General features: G+C 31.2%; 2 protein-coding genes across 2 annotated transcripts; one reads left to right on the top strand and one right to left on the bottom strand.

The window, feature by feature from the left end:
* Positions 1–4,551: 4,551 nt before the first annotated feature.
* On the top strand, positions 4,552–8,889 carry SULTR3;4 (sulfate transporter 3;4). The gene is made up of 13 exons (XM_039042977.2): positions 4,552–5,029; positions 5,307–5,355; positions 5,450–5,657; positions 5,765–5,936; positions 6,275–6,340; positions 6,573–6,686; positions 6,800–6,916; positions 7,031–7,157; positions 7,249–7,535; positions 7,606–7,796; positions 7,912–7,997; positions 8,115–8,191; positions 8,283–8,889. The coding sequence occupies exons 1-13, from the start codon at positions 4,685–4,687 to the stop codon at positions 8,424–8,426; spliced, it is 1,983 nt and encodes a 660-aa protein (XP_038898905.1). The 5' UTR covers positions 4,552–4,684; the 3' UTR covers positions 8,427–8,889.
* Positions 8,890–9,763: 874 nt separating this feature from the next.
* On the bottom strand, positions 9,764–12,671 carry LOC120086362 (structural molecules protein). The gene is made up of 3 exons (XM_039042978.2): positions 11,789–12,671; positions 10,487–10,713; positions 9,764–10,146 (listed from the first exon to the last, which is right to left on the bottom strand). Exons 1-3 carry the CDS (start codon positions 12,010–12,012, stop codon positions 10,139–10,141), a joined length of 459 nt encoding a protein of 152 aa, XP_038898906.1. The 5' UTR covers positions 12,013–12,671; the 3' UTR covers positions 9,764–10,138.
* Between the last annotated feature and the right edge of the window lie 6,225 nt (positions 12,672–18,896).

Genomic DNA, 18,896 nt, shown 5'->3' with positions numbered 1-18,896 from the left:
ATATATTTGAAAATTTATTAGTTACTTACCAGGTTGAATATAATGATGAACTTGTTTTATGTTAAAATTTTTGTATAATTATTATTTTGTAATATCATATAATATATAATATCTATATACATTACATATTTTAATTTAACAAAAGTAATTGAATTTATAATATGATATAGTATATTTGTTATTGTTTTTATAATTTTTAATATAATTCTATATTTTAAAATTTTGAATTCAAAATTTAGATATATTGAAAGCATAAAAAAGTTGTTTTAAGAATTTAGATCGTTTGAATTATATAATCCATAAATAGTTTTCGAAAACAGAATTTAGACAGCCAACTAAATACATATTTAATTGACTTAGTGAATTCAAAAATATAAAATATAATATGAGTAGACTACCAATTTGATCCTAAAATTTTGCTTTTATTTCAAATTTGTTTATACACATACATTTTTCAGTAGAGGATGGCGGTTTATACCCATACTTGATATTTAATTTTGGTATCAGGTAGTTATTATCTAATTAAAATTTTAAATCATTCTATGTAGTCTAATCTACTTGATAAATATTAGGAAAATAATCAACTATAATAAGCAACAATTGAATCAATCAAATTTTTCTTTCAATTTAAATGTTAAAAACAATAAAAGAAAGAGACGGTTGTAAATATAGATTTAGACCGAAAGTATTAACAGATATAAGATAATGTAAAAAAAAAAAAAAACTTCTAAATTTGGTTAGGTTATAAGCAGCAATAATTTATTTATGAGAACTAACTTCGAGTATCTATGAGATTTTGCAAATTAAAGTAAATTAAACCGTGATCTCATATAAATGGAGAAATAATCAATCTTAGGCTAATTGTTTTAAATGGTAAAATTGTTGAAAATATTTTGAAATATAGCAAATTATTATTGGCTATCAGTGATAGACCACGATAGACTCTAATCGTTGCTATCATTTTGCTATATTTATAAATAAGTTGATTTATTTATTTTTAATTTGAAAACAACCCTCAATCTTATTTATTATAAATTTTAGGTATAAATACTAGTTTGATCCTATATTTCTAGGTTCATTTTGGTTTCTTGACCGTTTCTAAAAAGGGTAAGAAGTGTCTAGTTCCTTCATTTTTCATCTTTTATTTCAACTTGAATTGATCAGAATGAACATTTTAAAAATTTAGAATCAAAATGAAAAAAAAAAAATCAAAGACGCGTTTAGATTGTTTTAAAAAATATTTTTCAAAAAACTTATTTTTATTTAAATATTTTTTATAAAAAAAAATGTATGTCAAATGTAACCTAAGGGAAATGAATATTTAAAAGATATAAATACAAAAAAGTAGTAAAATTGAACGATAATTAGTTTGAAAATGTTGTTTAAGAGGTGCATGTAAAGGGACGACATGTCACTGGGAGTTTGAAAAGGGATTGAGCAGGATGGGTTGCAAGTGTCGTTTTAGGCATTATGCTGTCGTTTCTTCCTTCTTCCTGGTTTATACTCCAATGGCAGAATCTCTCCGATCCTTCACAACCTCAATTCACTCCAATTGCCTTTATTATGGACCTTTTCCCAATGCATAATATTAATTCTAAGTCAGACCCAAATATAATTTACAAATTTTTAATCTTATGTGCTTCCTTTGATATTTCTTATGCAGAATGGGGTGGAAATTGGTTCCCTGCAATAAATAAATCAGTAAAAATTCACGGTTTGTTTTTTAACAAAAACCAATTAACTTAAATAACTATTATCTTGGACAATAAATTATATAATAAAATTTGAAATTTAAATATAATATTTATATAATAACAATAAATTATTATAATAAATATAAAAATAAGCTACCCGAGTGAGGATGAGAATTATAAAAAATGCATTTTTCATCCCTATCCTATTAATCTATGAGAGAAAAATGTACCTCTCTAATTTTTTTTTTTTATTATTTTTTTAAGTTTCTATAATTTAGGTTGGTATAGGTAGAACTGGAAGCAGTTTTCCTAAGTTAAATTTCAAAAATAAAATGTACTAAAAAAATTAAAAATCAAGTATAAAATATTTAAGTTTCTATTGGATAATTATTTTGTGTTTTATTTTATATATATATTTTTAGTTTTATTTTTGTTTCTTTAAAATTTGTTGGTAAGCTCTTCATTTAACAATACACTTGATTTTCAAACCAAATTTCAAAAATAAAATCAAGTTTTTGAAAACTACTTTTATCGGTTTTTAAAATCTAGCTTTCGTGTTTTAAAAGTAGATAAAAAGCAAGAAAATTATAGGTAAAAATAGTGTATCAAACTTTATTCATTGTAAATAAAAGAAATGGTTATCAAATAGTACCTTTGTTTTTTTTTAAAAAAAAAAAATTGCGTTCTAATTCTTCACTAATGTTTCTATCTTTCGAACCAACGAGTAGCCAAATTTATAAACAAAACACAAAATTTTAAGTATTATCCAAAAAAAAAGGGGAGATTTTCAAAAATAAAAAAATAAGAAAAAACTATTTATACAAAGTAGTAAAATTTTAATATTATTTGATAGAGATTGATAGGGACAAATAGAGACTAATAGAAATCTGTCAATGTCTAAACAAATAGAAGTCTATAATTGATAGTCTGTGTTTTTTTTATTATTATTTTATAAATAGTTTGATATTTTTTCTATCTTAAAAAAAAAACTAAAAAGTTGATTTTTTTTGGTTATTTATTATCTAGTATGTACTTCTGTTACTAAAGAATGAATGACTTTGGATTTACATATGAAAAAAAATTATGAATACAATTTTTTGATAAAATTTTAAAATGTACATTACTTTAATTTGGCTAACACTCATTTTCTGGAATCTAAGATAACCCTTTGGAAGTAAGTTCGGCCAATTAAACAACATTCTATGAAATTCCATTGGCTTCCATTATTTCAAGCTTTAATTTATAATTACATTACAATTTGCTTTTTAACTTAATTAATATAATTAGAGCATCCAAATTTGTATAATAAAAATTCACTGAATCTTTCAAATGTGGCCTCATTGACCCACCGGAGTATTTTTACATACTTTAATATGTAATGGGAAGTTGGAAAATTACTATTATTTAATATTAAGGTATGAAAAGTAATAATACAAAAATAAATATATAATAAAATAAATTATTATTATTATTATTATTATTTAAAAAAAAAAGGCAACTTCCAACCATTAGTGAAAAAAGTAGTGGTATGGGCATATTGGTGGAAAAACATAATTTGACATTTTACTCATTAGCCCTCCATTTATATTTGGCAGGTGACTGCTGAGTTTAATATACAGCTTAAACAGTAAGTTTATTATTATCCTTTTCGTGTAATAAAAAATTTATTTTGGGTTACAACGGATTATTTAAATTAAATTATAAAAATACCCCTTTAATTTATTTTTTTTAAAAAAATAGTTTTATTCTTTAAAAAGTCACCAACAGTTTGGATAATTAGAATGTTAGTCGAAAAGTTTGACATATTTGAGTATCATTTTTTTCACTATAATTTTTGAAAAAACATGAATATATTTATATAATGGAGAAAATTCACTATTTTTAGGGTAATTGTTTTAAATAGGAAAATTATTTGAAATATTTTTAAATATAGCAAAATGTCACTACCTATTAGTTATAAACATTATTATTAATACACAGTGACAAAAAAAAAATTCATATAATTTTAGCCTGTTATTTACAATTCGGGATTTTTTTAAATCCAGTTTTCTTTATTGGATTGATTTTCTTTTCAAAGTTTAAATATTATTTTATTTTTTCTATCCTTTAAAATGTCTATTTTAGACATGTACTCTTGAAAAATGACCATTTTAACCCTTTAAAAATGAATGTATCAAAATGATCACTTAGATCAAAATAGACCAAACTTAAAAATTTAACGACCAACATACACATTTCGAAAGAACATGATTGAAATAAACTAAAATTAAAAATATAGAGATAAAAATAAATATCTTGGCATACAAGAATTAAAACAAGCTAAAATTAAAAATACATAACCAAATTAGTATTTTTAAAAACTTATCCACTACTATTAATTTAATTATTAAACACTAAGAAATGATCGGATAAATCTCTGAGATTTTTCCGTTAAAAAGATTTTGTGTATCTGGAAAAAAATTAGAAGACAATTAAAAAAATAAAGGATAAATTGTAAAATTTATGGTAGTTGTAATTGCACACTTAAATTTTTAATCGTAAAAATTGGATCCCTAAACCTCTAAAAGTATTAAAATTGTACCATCAAACTTATAATATTTAAAAGATTGGACCCACAAATGATAAAAAAATTAAATAATCAAATTTATATAATTATTATAATTTATACTATTTTAATATTGATATAAGTTCGAGTGTTCAATTTTTTAAATTAAAAGTTAAAAAAAAAAAAAACGAAGATTCTTGCTGCTGTTTCGGTAGAGTTATCATAACTAAGAATTAATCAAATATAAGAGTAAAATGACGAAAGTACCCTCAACATGCAGAAAAAAAGCGACCACGGAGTAACTACCATTCTGTGCTCACTGCGTAACCATTCCTCTCTTCTTCCTCCTCTATAAATTGCGATCTTCCTCTTCTTCTTTCCTTCAAACCCTTCAAAAACCCCCCAAAATAAAAAACCATTTCTCTCTCAAATTCCAAACCCTTCCATGGGAATCAATTCCAATCGAGTTGAAAATTTGGAATGTCGTGAAACGGTGTTGACAATTCCGGCGGAGGCAATGCCGGCGCCGCCTCAACCGGAGGTGGAGATTCATAAAGTCTGTTTGCCTCCTAAACAAACTACGTTTCAGAAACTCAAGCACAAGTTATCGGAGGTGTTCTTCCCTGATGATCCGTTACATAGATTCAAGAACCAAACGTGGCTTAGAAAAGTGCTTTTAGGCCTTCAATTTCTGTTCCCTGTTTTTCAGTGGGGCCCTGATTATAACCTCGCTCTTTTCAAGTCTGACATCGTTTCTGGTCTTACAATTGCTAGCCTTGCTATTCCCCAGGTATGAGGATGAACAAGACGTTTCATGCAAATTGAAATTTGAAGATTAGGATGGGGTTTTGCCTTGATTCGACTGATTTTTATTTTATGGAAATGTGGGTTTTGTTTCATTCGTTTGGTTTGCTTTTTCTGTTCGAACTTGTTCAAATTTCACTATCCCTCATTTTGGCTTTAATTTAATGTGTTTGTTTGTTTTAGTCTTTAGATAAAGTGTTCTATCCATTTTTGAATTTTTTTTGGTCTTTTTTTGTTACTTAATTGTGTTTCGATTTCTGTAGGGAATAAGCTATGCGAAACTTGCAAATTTGCCTCCAATCATCGGATTATGTGAGTATATCTTTTGTCAAATTGATCAATACTGAACGAAATTGAACCAGGAGTTAAATTTGATTTGCTAACTCTTTGTGTGGTCTTATTGCAGATTCAAGTTTTGTGCCTCCACTGATATATTCTATCCTTGGGAGTTCTAGACATCTTGCTGTTGGGCCAGTATCGATTGCCTCTTTGGTCATGGGATCGATGATTACTGAGGCAGTTTCTTATAATGAACACCCAACTCTGTATCTTAAGTTGGCTTTTACAGCTACTTTCTTTGCTGGTGTATTCCAAGCATCTTTAGGCTTGTTAAGGTATAAAACTAAGCATAACCAAAAGGGAAGGAATGAATTCCCATGAATTTTCTCTGTTTATGAGATTGTCATTCAATTCATGGATTTTGGCTTTCAATTTGTTACAGGTTAGGCTTTGTGATTGATTTTCTGTCAAAGGCTACCTTAGTTGGCTTTATGGCTGGTGCAGCAGTCATTGTGTCATTGCAACAACTCAAAGGGTTGCTTGGAATTGCCCATTTCACCACCAAAATGCAATTTATTCCTGTCATGTCTTCTGTTTTCCACCGCAAAGATGAGGTAAGCTCTTGCTTACAAGTTACAACATTATAGGGTGGGAAAAAGAGAGGAAAGGAACTAGCAACCAGATGAATAGTTCACAATAAAGTCTGTTGATTTTTTCAAATATTCTAAATTTCTTTATTAAAGATGCCTTTTATAAAAACCAAAGCCGGTTCGTTTATCAAAATTTGCTGTTAATTTCGTAAGAATCTTGATTTGTATTTGCATAGTTGAAGATATCTTTCAAGGGTTCAATTTTAATATTCTAGATGGTCTGAGGTGTTATAACTGATGGGGCCTCTCTTTTGTCTTTCTTTTTTAATTCACTATTCTAATTCGGTGCAATTAATGTGCAGTGGTCCTGGCAAACTATTGTTTTAGGCTTCATTTTCCTACTGTTTCTCCTGGGAACAAGACATATAGTAAGTGGATTTATGTTCTGCTCAAATTATATTATTACTTAGATTTATGTTTTCGTAATGGCTCTGTTTTAGCCTTAAGATGGGATTGGTTGGGTGGGCCATGAGCATAACCCAAGAAGTGGGGTCTAGAAAATTCCTTTTTTTAAAAAAATAATAATAATAAAAATAAAAGTAAATTATAATAATAATAGCTCCGGTTCTAATGTGTTCTATCGTACATGAATTGACACAGAGCATCAAGAAACCAAAGCTTTTCTGGATTTCAGCAGCAGCTCCACTGACATCAGTTATTTTGTCCACTATTTTAGTCTTCTTGCTCAGAACAAAATTTCCTGGAATCTCAGTGGTAAGAATCGACATTCTTAAACTTCAAATATGTACCCTGAAACTAATACCATTTTATCGAGAAGACTTTATTTAGAACCACATATTGATTCTCTTTTGGTGTTCTCTTGATAGATTGGTAATTTGCCAAAGGGTGTCAATCCTCCATCTCTGAACATGCTTTACTTTACTGGTCCTCAATTGGCACTTGCCATTAAAACTGGCATTATAACTGGAGTTCTCTCGCTCACTGTAAGCCCTTGTCTCATAAAGATGTTAATTACAGATTATAGGTACTGACTTTGGTTACTTCTCCTAATCAGAATGGCTGAACGATCCTTTTCATTTTGTTTTTATAATATTTAGGAAGGAATTGCCGTAGGAAGGACGTTTGCTGGTCTGAAAAACTATCAAGTGGATGGGAATAAGGAAATGATGGCTATTGGTTTTATGAACATGGCTGGATCTTGTTCTTCATGCTATGTCACTACAGGTGCTTGTTACCATCCTATCTAACCTTCTCAATGTTGTTATTTGTTTGTTGTTACAGTGTTTTGACTCTTTGGATTGGATTGATGTTACAGGATCATTTTCTCGGTCTGCTGTGAATTACAATGCCGGGGCACAAACAGCAGTTTCAAATGTTGTGATGTCTGCAGCTGTGCTTATAACATTGTTGTTTCTGATGCCACTGTTCCATTATACTCCAAATTTCATCCTAGCAGCCATCATCATAACAGCAGTAATTGGATTAATTGATTACCAAGCAGCCTGTAGGTTGTGGAAAGTTGACAAGCTTGATTTTGTAGCTTGTGTTTGTTCATTCTTTGGCGTTCTTTTCATCTCGGTTCCACTGGGTCTTGCCATTGCAGTAAGTTCCCTCATTGCCGTGAGATTAATTTATTGAACAAGGCATATCATTAATCCATTGGAATTTTCAGGTTGGAGTCTCTGTTTTCAAGATTCTTCTGCATGTCACCAGGCCAAACACCATGGTTTTGGGTAATATTTCTGGGACTCATATATTCCAAAACCTTGATCGATACCGGGATGCCTCAAGGGTGGCTTCATTTCTCATTCTTGCCATTGAATCTCCAATCTACTTCGCAAATTCAACATACCTACAAGAAAGGTGGGCTCGATAAAATAAAAATCTTCTGTATATCTTGTGGACAAGTCTCCTGGAGCAATCATATTCCCGAAAGAGAGATTATTTCACCTATAACACATCCATATGTCCTGTGCAGGATTCTTAGGTGGGTTAGGGAAGAAGAAGAGCGGATAAAATCGACTGACGATAGCCCACTGAAATGTGTAATCCTAGACATGACAGGTATATTAAGTAAACAGTTTTACTCCTAAGTCAGTATAAAAGAAGCCTTTTTTTTTTTTCCCTCGAGATTATACCACCGAAATGGTTTCACTCACGCTTTTCATATGGTTTTCTCAGCTGTGACATCCATAGATACAAGTGGTATAGAAACCGTATGCGAGCTTAGGAAGATATTGATGCAAAAATCATTGCAGGTATGTTCCATGTGGCTAGAACTGCTTGTATAACAAAATGTTTTCCAAGAAACTTATCGCTGAACGACATTTCTGTTTTTGTATTGGTCAGTTCGTGCTAGCAAATCCTGGTGGAAACGTGATGGAAAAACTATATAAATCAAAGGCATTGGAACAGTTTGAGTTCAACGGTCTCTACCTCTCAGTTGGAGAAGCTGTGAATGACATTTCTTCTTTATGGAAGAGACTGCCATAACTTATATCTTCTTGAAGCTATATCATAGAGGAGAGAGTCTGAAAGAAACAAACAGATGACCGGCTGACAAGGAGAGTTCTTCCTTTTCCTAACAGGGTTATGAAAACATATTCCACCCTTTAGCTAGCAATCAGAAGAGGCGATGAAATGTTTTCAATCCTTGTTTCCTTCTTGCTCTTTTCTTGACAATGAAGCTAACAACCACCCACCAATTTCTCACTTTGCATTGTCTTAGTACATACAAGCCATCTCAGTTTTTAGTTTAGAGTCTATTAGATTTGGGGCAAAAGGCTAGAGAAACTTTTGCACTTTCATTGTTACATTATTTACAAGTTTTTCTTTTTCAAGAAACCAGTCCAGAACAGTAATTTATTGCTTGTTCAAGACCATATACTAGATGAATAATCCTCACTCTTCATAAAAAATTAAAGTTAATGAGATTTGGAGTTTATTTACAACTTTAGTAAAGAGCATCCTTTTTTTTTTTTATGAACACTATTCAAGATATTTAGTTCAATTTGGCATCTTATACGAAGCTTAAAACATTAGTCTTGTAGAATTAACAAACTTATGGTTATGCTGATTCCAAACTACATTTCTGTATTCAAAAGTTAGACCAGCAAAAGGCATCCTAAAGTACTAAAATATTTAACGACCAAATAAGGTCAGAATGAATGACCAATCAAAACTTCATCGAATGTTGACTATTTGACAGCTTGTTCGACCGGACCGGACAATTTTTTTAAGATTGTGATTCAATAGCTGTTAATATCAAGATTTGTATAGCTATTTATACACAAAAATTGCTCTTGAAAACAAATAAAATGAAAGGTATGGCATTTAAAAGAATATATTTCTGAAAAAAATGGAATAATTTTTTAAAAATATACTTCAAAATCGTTTGGAAGTGAAACATTTTTTTTTTTTTTTTTTAAATCAGCTTAGTGAAGATTATACCGTTCTTTTTGGCTCTTTGGGCAAATCTAATTGGAAGACGTGGATACTTTTAATTATTTGCAACAAAGCTTTTACAATATGCTCTGAAGCGTGAGAATAACGCTTACTCTTAGCACAAAAAAGGAAACCATATAATGGCGACAATGAAGGCCTTTTTATCAAAGGGGAAAACAAGAGAATCCAAACAATAAAAGTGATATTAAAGCAATCCAAGTCCATAATGACAAAGATAAACTAACAGAATTCTCCTTTAGTTTACATGCTAAATTTTCATTATATTCATGGCTATTCACTGTCATTGAAACTTCACATAGCAAAATGAGGAGAAAGAAAGAGGAAAATAAGTCTCGTTCCAAACTAAGTGTGAAGAATTAAAAGAATAAAAGCAACTAATAATATATCTCCTTTAACCATTAAAACAAAAAAGGAATAAAGCTCATATAGCCATCAGTCATCGTTTTTTTCACCATTGGAAGTGACCCTCTTCCCCTTTCCCCATGTTACAAAAACTTCCTGTACTCATGTAAACCTTCCAATAATTCAAAACACTAGTTTATAAACCGGCGCACCAATCTCAATTATTTTCTATATTTACGGTCGGTCATCATATCTCAAACTAGTTCCTCTTCCTTGATACTAATTTGATCTGTGGCTTTTCATCAGCTTTATCCACTAGCTAGGGAAATTTAATAAGATAAGCCACCAAAAAATCGCACACATGAAGAGGTGGTCCTTGCAATTTGAATGTCATGCGCTCAGACATCTGCATCAAAATATGCTTGCATTATGATACAACTACACCTAGTTCTCAGTCAGTGGGAGAGCAAACACAAACATTCACAGTAATCTTAAACGAAGAGTTTTTTTTTTTTTCCCAAAATTAAACGGTAAGCCTTTGAGTACAGATCAGAACATGTCAACTCAACTGTTAAGCCAAGCATAGAATGGAGTAAAATAATAGGCAAACATGAAATTTTTTTTTTTTTTTACTAGCATGTTTTGTTTGGGCAGTCGTGTTAGTTAGTACTCTGAACTGTGAATTTTAAACAATATGAATGTCAAAGAAGGTTGTTTGTTGATTTCCTTGAGGAAAGAAGACTTACTTGAACGCAATCGTGTTATAGGAATTTCTCGCAGTTCACGTTTGATGCACAGATATTCACCCAGCAATGACATCACTACAAGCCCAGTACCATTCACAACCCACCAAGTCATTGAGGAAGGCCACCCTCCATAAATGATACAAATGAAAAGGTGGAATATATAAAGTGTGGCTGCAAAATCTAAGCACTTCTTTGCTCTTTCGATCAAATAAACCAGATAACCTGCTCTGCATGACAAGAAAAATGTAATGGTGAGAGAAGCTGACACTAATTTTGTATAGACAATACGGAAAAAGAAAATTTGATTCAAAATTAACTACTTTGAAACTATATACCAGCAATTGTATCAAACATAAGAAAAAGGAAACAATACTAGAGAGTGCCTCTCAGAATAACATTTAACAGAAACAATAACTACTACTCGGTAGTGCTCCAAAACTATGTTGCTATCCTTCAACCACCCCAGCCCCCAATCCATCCCCCACACATTCTAAACAAAAAATTCAAGGGAGGAAAACTGCCCGTATCTCCCCAAAAATTGAAATAAAAAGCATGACAACCATCCATTGCTTGCATGTTCTAAACAACTCACTTTCTCATTCCGTAGAGTTTCAACATTTATGTTTTATCATCGGCAATTTGAAATAGAATTTATGACAAGCAGACCTATCAAACCCAAAATGTTAAACATGCAAATTTTTGCGATAGTAATAGACAACATCTTAAAAAGGCAAAAACAATATATTTCTCCAAACAGGTTAAAAGGGATTCAGGAGATGAGAAGTCGAGGGGGGGGTGGGGTGTTGTTGTGTGGGTTCTCAAAACGAGTAGCTAACCAGCAAGTACATACATGGACCTTAATTGAAGTCATGAAGTCACATCATTTGCTGAAGGAGCAACAAATAGGATACTACAAACCATTAAAAAACTTTGTACACCAAAGAGTAAGGTGCAATTATAGTTTACAACAAAAATTACCTCATTACATAATACAGAGATAAAAATACAACATTAATATGACATTCAAAACAAGTCATTCTCATTGTTAACAATCAAAACAAAATCATCGAGGGTGATTAATAATCTAAATAATTCCAAATAATCTAACAAAGACTCCATCAACCACAACTTCTCTAAACCAAGTATACTGCTGTGTATTAACATGCGGCTAAAGTAATTCTAACTTTTAATAAATAAAAACAGGGCAGACAAACATGTTTGAATTTATCGATTATTCCTAACCATGCATTGTAAATATTATCCCAAATATGGTGGGGATAAAAGCTAAAACAAAATTCTTACCCAGCAATTGCACTTAGCAGGAATGAAGCAATAACACACCAACCAGTGGCTGTGGAAACAGTTATTGTAGCATAATCAAAGAAGTAAACAAGGCTGATCCGAGAAACGCGAGTCCCAACGAGAGTCGCGAGCAATATACCAAGAGTGAGGTAATACAAACATTGAAGGCAAACAATTTGGGCAACAATGAGCCAAGGGTCCCATACAACTGCACCATAGAACATGACTCCAGAAGTCAATCGGTTCTAGCTTCTCAATTACTATACTCTTAAATTGAACAGAATCCAACTTCTTTCAGTACAATGGAAATACGAATTACAAACTCGTGGGGTGAAGAAAATCGATTTCCCAACAGTTATAGACTTCTCTATGCTATATACCCCTTTCACACTCTCAAATTGACAATGAAATTCAAGAGATGCCCATTTCTCTTCAAGAATCCTCTCGCTGGCTCTGGCACGAGAATTTAACAATCTCGTTTCATTGGATCTGAATCAAGCAAATCCTATATCCACCCATACTAAAATCAGAACAATATATAACTACAGAAACATTCAAATCAAAGAGAAACAAATCCCAATTCAAAAATCCAACCCTAGCAATCAATTAAATCCCAATTCGCTAATACAACGAACGAATCGCAATGCCGTCTAACCAGAAAATAAGCATTAGATCAAGTCTGAAACATATAAAAGCGTCAATCTTGAGATCGAGATGAGATAAATTGAAGCACCCAGCGGCAAAATTCAGGTTTCCGGGGAAGTTCTTTCCCCTTTTTCTTGTGATATTTTAGGTCGTGTGCGTGCCGGTGCCTGTGGTAGAGATGCGCTACAGTTGTAATGTAAAATCGAAGCTTTCATTACTTCCTTAATTAAATGGTATTATATAATTAATTGATTATTAGTTTAATTTAAAATTACAGCCCCGGTCCCCCACATTTTTTCAGTTATGCATTTGGAAAAAAAATGTGTCAATTTTAATATTGCATTTAACATTTATATATCCGGGGAAAAAATATTGCATTTTACATTTAATCATAAATCAATTTTTTTTTCCAAGAATATCCAGCTCTAAATTTGCTAGGATGACAAAATAGTACTCTATTGTGAATAGAATTTTAATATGTTGTTTCAAATTTAATCATAAATCAAACTACGTCTTAGGGAAATTTGCCATTTTAGAAATTTTAGCAATAGCGTAGCTTTTAGTCGAGAAAATTAAAAGGATATTGTACTCTTAATTATTTAGGAAAATATTGTTGTTTTCAAACTATTTGTAAAAATATTGTTGTTTTAAATAAGTCGAAGTAGGTCGAATTTTTGACCTTTTTTTTTTAGGAAAATATTGTTGTTTTCAAACGGATTCTGTCATCTCAGCAAGTCTGACTAAATAACAAGCTAATGAATCTCCTTCTTTTTGCCACTGAACTTCCCAATCAAATTCGAGAGCAAGATTATGAGAGACAGCGAGAGTTTGAAAGAGCGAGATTTTGATAAAGAGCGAGAATACTGTACAAATTTCCCTTTTTTTTTCCTTTTTAATTATTACACATTCCACCTTCTTCTTTCTAATCCTTTCTTCTTCTTTTTTTTTTTTTAATTTTCTATTTTATAAAAAAAAATTCTAAAAATATTTATTATTTTATTTAAACTCTAAAAAGAATAAATTAAAAAAAAAACTCATAAAAATAAAAAAAATGTAAATTAAATATCTCATTTATATAAAAATAATTACAAAAATCAATGTGTCCCACAAGGCGGACGTTGTCGATTTCGAGCTGGTTGTCGTCGTTGACTTCGAACTTGAGGTTGCTCGGGTTCTTCTTGATGTTGCTCTGGTACCTCTGCAGGCGCTTCATAATATAAATATTCATTATGCTCTCCACGACCCCGATCATGTCAATGCACGTATGAAGACGAAGGACCAGCCTCTAAGTCATAATGTCCTGAACCAAATGCTTGCATCATCATCATCGGACTAACATAATCAATTTGACTCTGCGTCTGCGTCATAAGGGGCAACTCTTCCACATTATGTACAACCTCATCAAACTCATCCTCTTCCCGAACAGGTCCTCTACATCTAGGAGCTGGTGGAGGAACAATAGGTATATCGTACATATAATGAATTTCCTCCATATAGCTTTGGTTATCACTACATATAGCAAGAACTTAGTTCGGATCATTCGCAACCTCACAGAGTCTACTGTTGTTCGATCTCTGTGAATTATAAAACAATTAGACAATATTTAAAATAAATTTAAATTAAAAAAATTAGATAATATTCATTCATTTACCAGATGACCCACAGCTGCTCCCGGACAAGTGACATAGCGCCTTGTGATATTATTATACCAATGAATATATTCTGGAGTGACATCTGTGTCAAACTGTTCAAGAGAAACCCCCATTGCAATAAACCTTGCACGATAGTGCCATCCACTACCAAATGTGCAACTTTTTCGAACCAATCTCCAGTCCTTAGGTCAATATCATGCAGTACGGGTTCAGTGTTACAAGGCGATGGGATATCTTGCTGAAAATCGAATTGTCTCATCACCCTGTCAGGAAGATGCCACTCACCAATGTGAAAACATATGAGAGGACTCATCGTCCGCCATATGTTTTGACCATTCGTACAAAAATTAGGCAAAGTATGCACAGTAATTTTGTACGGCTCCTAAATAACCTGAAACACAAAATATTATATTAGAGAATATTAAAGACAAATACAATAAAAATGTGAATAAAATAATCAATTAGGTTTAGTGTAATGTACCTGTTCAGGTTGAAGCAGATCAAACATGTATCTATACTGGTTGACTACATGTGTGGCTGTCCTAGTCATACAAATTTTGTCTCTCCACTTAATTTTTTAAATTGATAATTTAGAATTTATTAACTAGATCAGTGGTATAAAAATTAAATTGAAGTAAAACAACATACCGAGAACCGTAGGCTCGTCCAACTAACTGAGTGTCATTAACATGATGAAGCTGTGGAGCCATTGTTGGAAATCGCTCCCAAGCCCATAGTTGCAAAAGTATGAGAGGCCCAGCTATCTCTCGAACCTCAAGTCTTGTTGCTTTGCATAATTGTCTATACAACCATGCCAAGCATGCTCCACCCCACGAATACCGCCCCGCATCATGGAGGTTAGCTAACAATGGCAGGAATATCAAGTGAACAAAATGACTTGATTTATCTGAAAACAGACTTCCACCCATCATTTGTAGTATATATGCTCGCGCATATCTTATGACGGTTTCCTCGTCTGCATCATATGTGAGCTCACGAAATTGTGTTCCTAACCATATTAAACTTAATCTCGATCCTTTAATCTTGTCGTAGGTGGGATCGCACCGAGGTACAATTGACAAACTTCTAACTAGTCATCGTACATCACTCCGTGACCGACCCACCATCAACAGGTAACCCCAACAACACTTCTATGTCTTGTAGAGTGATAGTGCACTCTCCAACAGACATATGGAATGTATGCGTCTCGGGCCTCCATCTCTCGACCAAGGCTATGATCAGATGCCAGTCCAACTGAATAAATCTCGCCTCTCGACGTCTACAAGATATTTCTCCAGTAGTACGATCTCGCCATACAACATATGATCGATGAATGGACTGGTCGTACAAAACATCGGGATCAACAGGTCCTGGGTTTATCTTGACGCTCCAATACATCCATTATTTCTGCTCTTCTTTTCTCGAAATAGTTCACGCATTTGAAGAATTGTTATCTGAGCAAGAGCATTTATAGGCAACATTCGAGCTCCTTTGAGGACTCCAATGCACTCTGATAGATTTGTCATCATCCACCCATATATGAATCCTCCATCATGTGCAAGTCCATTGCTCTAAACTAATGTTGTCAAAAAAACTTAAACAGCTCCGATTTATTCCTTTGATATCTTCAATTGCTTTGTTGAATTTTTGAATTTGAAACTGACACCCGACACGATAAACATAAACTGACACCCGAAAAGTTCACGTTATCACAACGAGATGGATTGGACAGAACCAGCTACTCGACAACGATGTGGATTTTGTAACCAGTTAGGACATAATCGGAAGGAAGTGTCCTTCGTTACTAAGACGGGCTCCAGATAGTTAGGGATTGAATAATAAATAATTTTTTTATTATATATTCATTTTATTGTATATTCAATTTTTTTATTATAATTTATAATTTATTGTATATTCAATTTTTTTATAATAATCTACTGTATATTCATTTTTTTTTTGTAATCAATAAAGTTTTACATTATAATAATCTAATATATTCAATTTATAGTATAATAATCTAATATATTCAATTTATTGTCTAATGATTATTCAATTATAGTATAATAATCTAATATATTCAATTTGTTGTCTAATGATTATTCAATTATAGTATAATAATCTAATATATTCAATTTATTGTCTAATGATTATTCAATTATAGTATAATAATCTAATATATTCAATTATAGTCTAATGATTATTCAATTATAGTATGATTATTAGCTTTTTTTTATATATATATTTCTATGGAAAGTTCAAATAAAGTGAAGACTCTCGTTCTCTCCTGAGATCTCGCTCTCGCTCTCTCCTAAGATCTCTCACTCTCGCTCTCTCTGTTATTGTTGTTATTTTTTCATTAATGATTACTAGATTTCATTTCTTCTAAAACAATCACAAACACTTTTCTGATTATGGATCTACTTTTTGTTCGTAGACAAAGCTAATTTGGAATTGTCTTTCATTCCAAGGCATAACTTGTATCCATGCGCTTCATATTCGCCTGGAGTTCGCTCCCAGAAATATAGCCATCCCCACCCCCTCACGTCAATCCCACAAGCCTCCGTCTAATTCGAAATGATAACAAAATGCATAGGTTGTTAGAAGCCACTCGAGTACACAGATACATATAGTATACCATCTCATTACTTTATTTCCTCTATGAGGGAAAAAGAAAAGTAATAAACCTGCAATCTCGAGGGTGGATGTGTGTCGAAACTTCAACCTTCGACAACCTAAGCGAGACTCGCGAGATTTCCCTTGTCGAGGGTTGAAGTTTCGGCTTATGTATTGTTTCCAAGTTTTTCTTTGTTCGTCGAGTTCTCAACATTCGATCTCCACATTAGTCGAGTTCTCAATGTTCGACCTCTAGCCTCGAATTCCCAAAACAACAATATTTCTCTAATAAGTTTCAAAACAACAATATTTCTCTAATAAGTTTTGAAAACAACAATATTAATATTAAAGGTCTACTTTTAGTCTACCATTTTTTTGGGGCTAAATTAGGAAAAATGCCCTTGAATTTCATATACGGTATAAAAAATATTCATGAAGTTTCAAAAATTTTAAAAATACGTTAAACTTTTAAAATAAGTTTAAAATACTCTTGTCGTTAGTTTTGGATGAAAACCGTTAAAGTTTTGTTTCAAAAATATCCTTGAACTTTCAAAAGTTTCAAAACAACCCTTAAATTTAAAGAAAAATAAATAAAAATACCCTTCCTATTATAAACAAAAATAGTTAATACTCTCTTAGCTCTCTATTTTCCATTTTTCTCCCCTCCTTTCTTCAATACTCTCTTATTCCCTTTTTTGTTAACTATTTGACACTTATTTATCGAAAATAAATAAATAAATAAATAAATAAAATTACACACTTTAATTAAAGTATATGAACTATAATAAGAAAAAAAAGGTAATAAATAAAGCACCAAATGATTTTAAGACTTGCATATTTTTAACAAAACTATACAATAGAAATTGTGTATGTGTTAATAATAGCCAAATATTTTTTTATTTGACTATTTATCGTTTTGGTATATTTTAAGAAGAGATTTTGATTTTGGAATTTTGTGAATTTTTGTGGATTTTTATGTTTTAACTTGAAATTTTGGTTTTTATTTTGGTCATTGAAAAATTGGTATAAGTTAAGAATTAAAAAATTAAAAAAAATATATGAGAGTATCTATATGAAAAAAATGATGATATCTATATAATTTATTTTAAAATTGATTCTTTTCGAACTTAAGAGAACTCCAACAAATTGATCACCATATTAATGGTAGGAGCATTTTTTTTTTTACTTTTTGTTTTAATTTTCAAAGTTATTTTTCTCATGAGGAATTAGCGATTTTTGTTCAAATACTAATGGTGGAGGTATTTTTAAACTTTTATTAAGTTAAGAGTATTTTTGAAAATTTTGAAAGTTCAAGGGTATTTTTGAAACAAAATTTTAACAGTTTTTCATCCAAAACTAACAGTAAGAATATTTTTGAACTTATTTGGGAAGTTTAAGAGTATTTTTTAAACAAAATTTTAAAGGTTTTCATCCAGAACTAACGACAGGGGTATTTTTGAACTCATTTTGGAAGTTTAAGGGTATTTTTGAAACTTCATGGACATTTTTTACACAGTGTAAAGTTCAAAGACATTTTTTATAAATTTTTTCAAGGGTAGTCTTCGAGTTTTTAAGAATATGTTTAAAAGTTCATTGATTTTAAATATTGACATGACATTTTAGATTAAAAAGTAGTATTAAACAAAACGTATTTCCTGTAATTAAAATAATATTAAATCACTCAATGACCTTCCAAACAAAATATTATGTAAAAGAATATTTAGGTGTCTAGGGCTATACCTATCTTTTTGCATTTCATTCAATTACCTAATTAAAATTTCCAAGTTTTTTTTCCCGAAAAAATACATATATTGATTATTTATTTATTTATTATTATTATTATTTTTACAATGTAACAAAGATGTTGCATTGCCTTTATGAAAAACTGGTATTGAAAAGATATATTTTGAAACCTTCATACTAAATTTTTTTAGAATGTCAAACCCTAGATTTGCATTGCTGACAGCCCTCATATTTGTATTTAATTGAATAGGTTGCATTTAAATCTTCACTTTATATATATATATATATATTAGGCAAAATATAGCAACATCATAGACCAACTACTCCCTAACCATCTCATCGCGAATAAGGGGAGGATACAAAATGAAAAAACATCTTTCCATATCAAAGAATCACCGAGAGAGGAAGTCAAAGCTGCATGAACAACTTTGTTTTCCTCCCTGGGAATGTGACAA

The sequence above is a fragment of the Benincasa hispida genome, chromosome 9, assembly GCF_027475165.1.
Source record: "Benincasa hispida cultivar pf3 chromosome 9, pf3_genome.v1.1, whole genome shotgun sequence".
Lineage (NCBI taxonomy): Eukaryota > Viridiplantae > Streptophyta > Magnoliopsida > Cucurbitales > Cucurbitaceae > Benincasa > Benincasa hispida.
Note: the sequence above shows the minus strand (reverse complement) of the source record. Positions and strands in the feature narration are given on the sequence as shown.

Bases quoted from the DNA above. Each gene is read 5' to 3' on its own strand.
- LOC120086362 (XM_039042978.2), bottom strand. From the start codon at position 12,012: ATGTTCTATGGTGCAGTTGTATGGGACCCTTGGCTCATTGTTGCCCAA. The intron at 10,714-11,788 runs GTAAGAATTTTG...CTTGTCATGCAG, and splicing joins CTGCTAAGTGCAATTGCTGG to AGCAGGTTATCTGGTTTATT.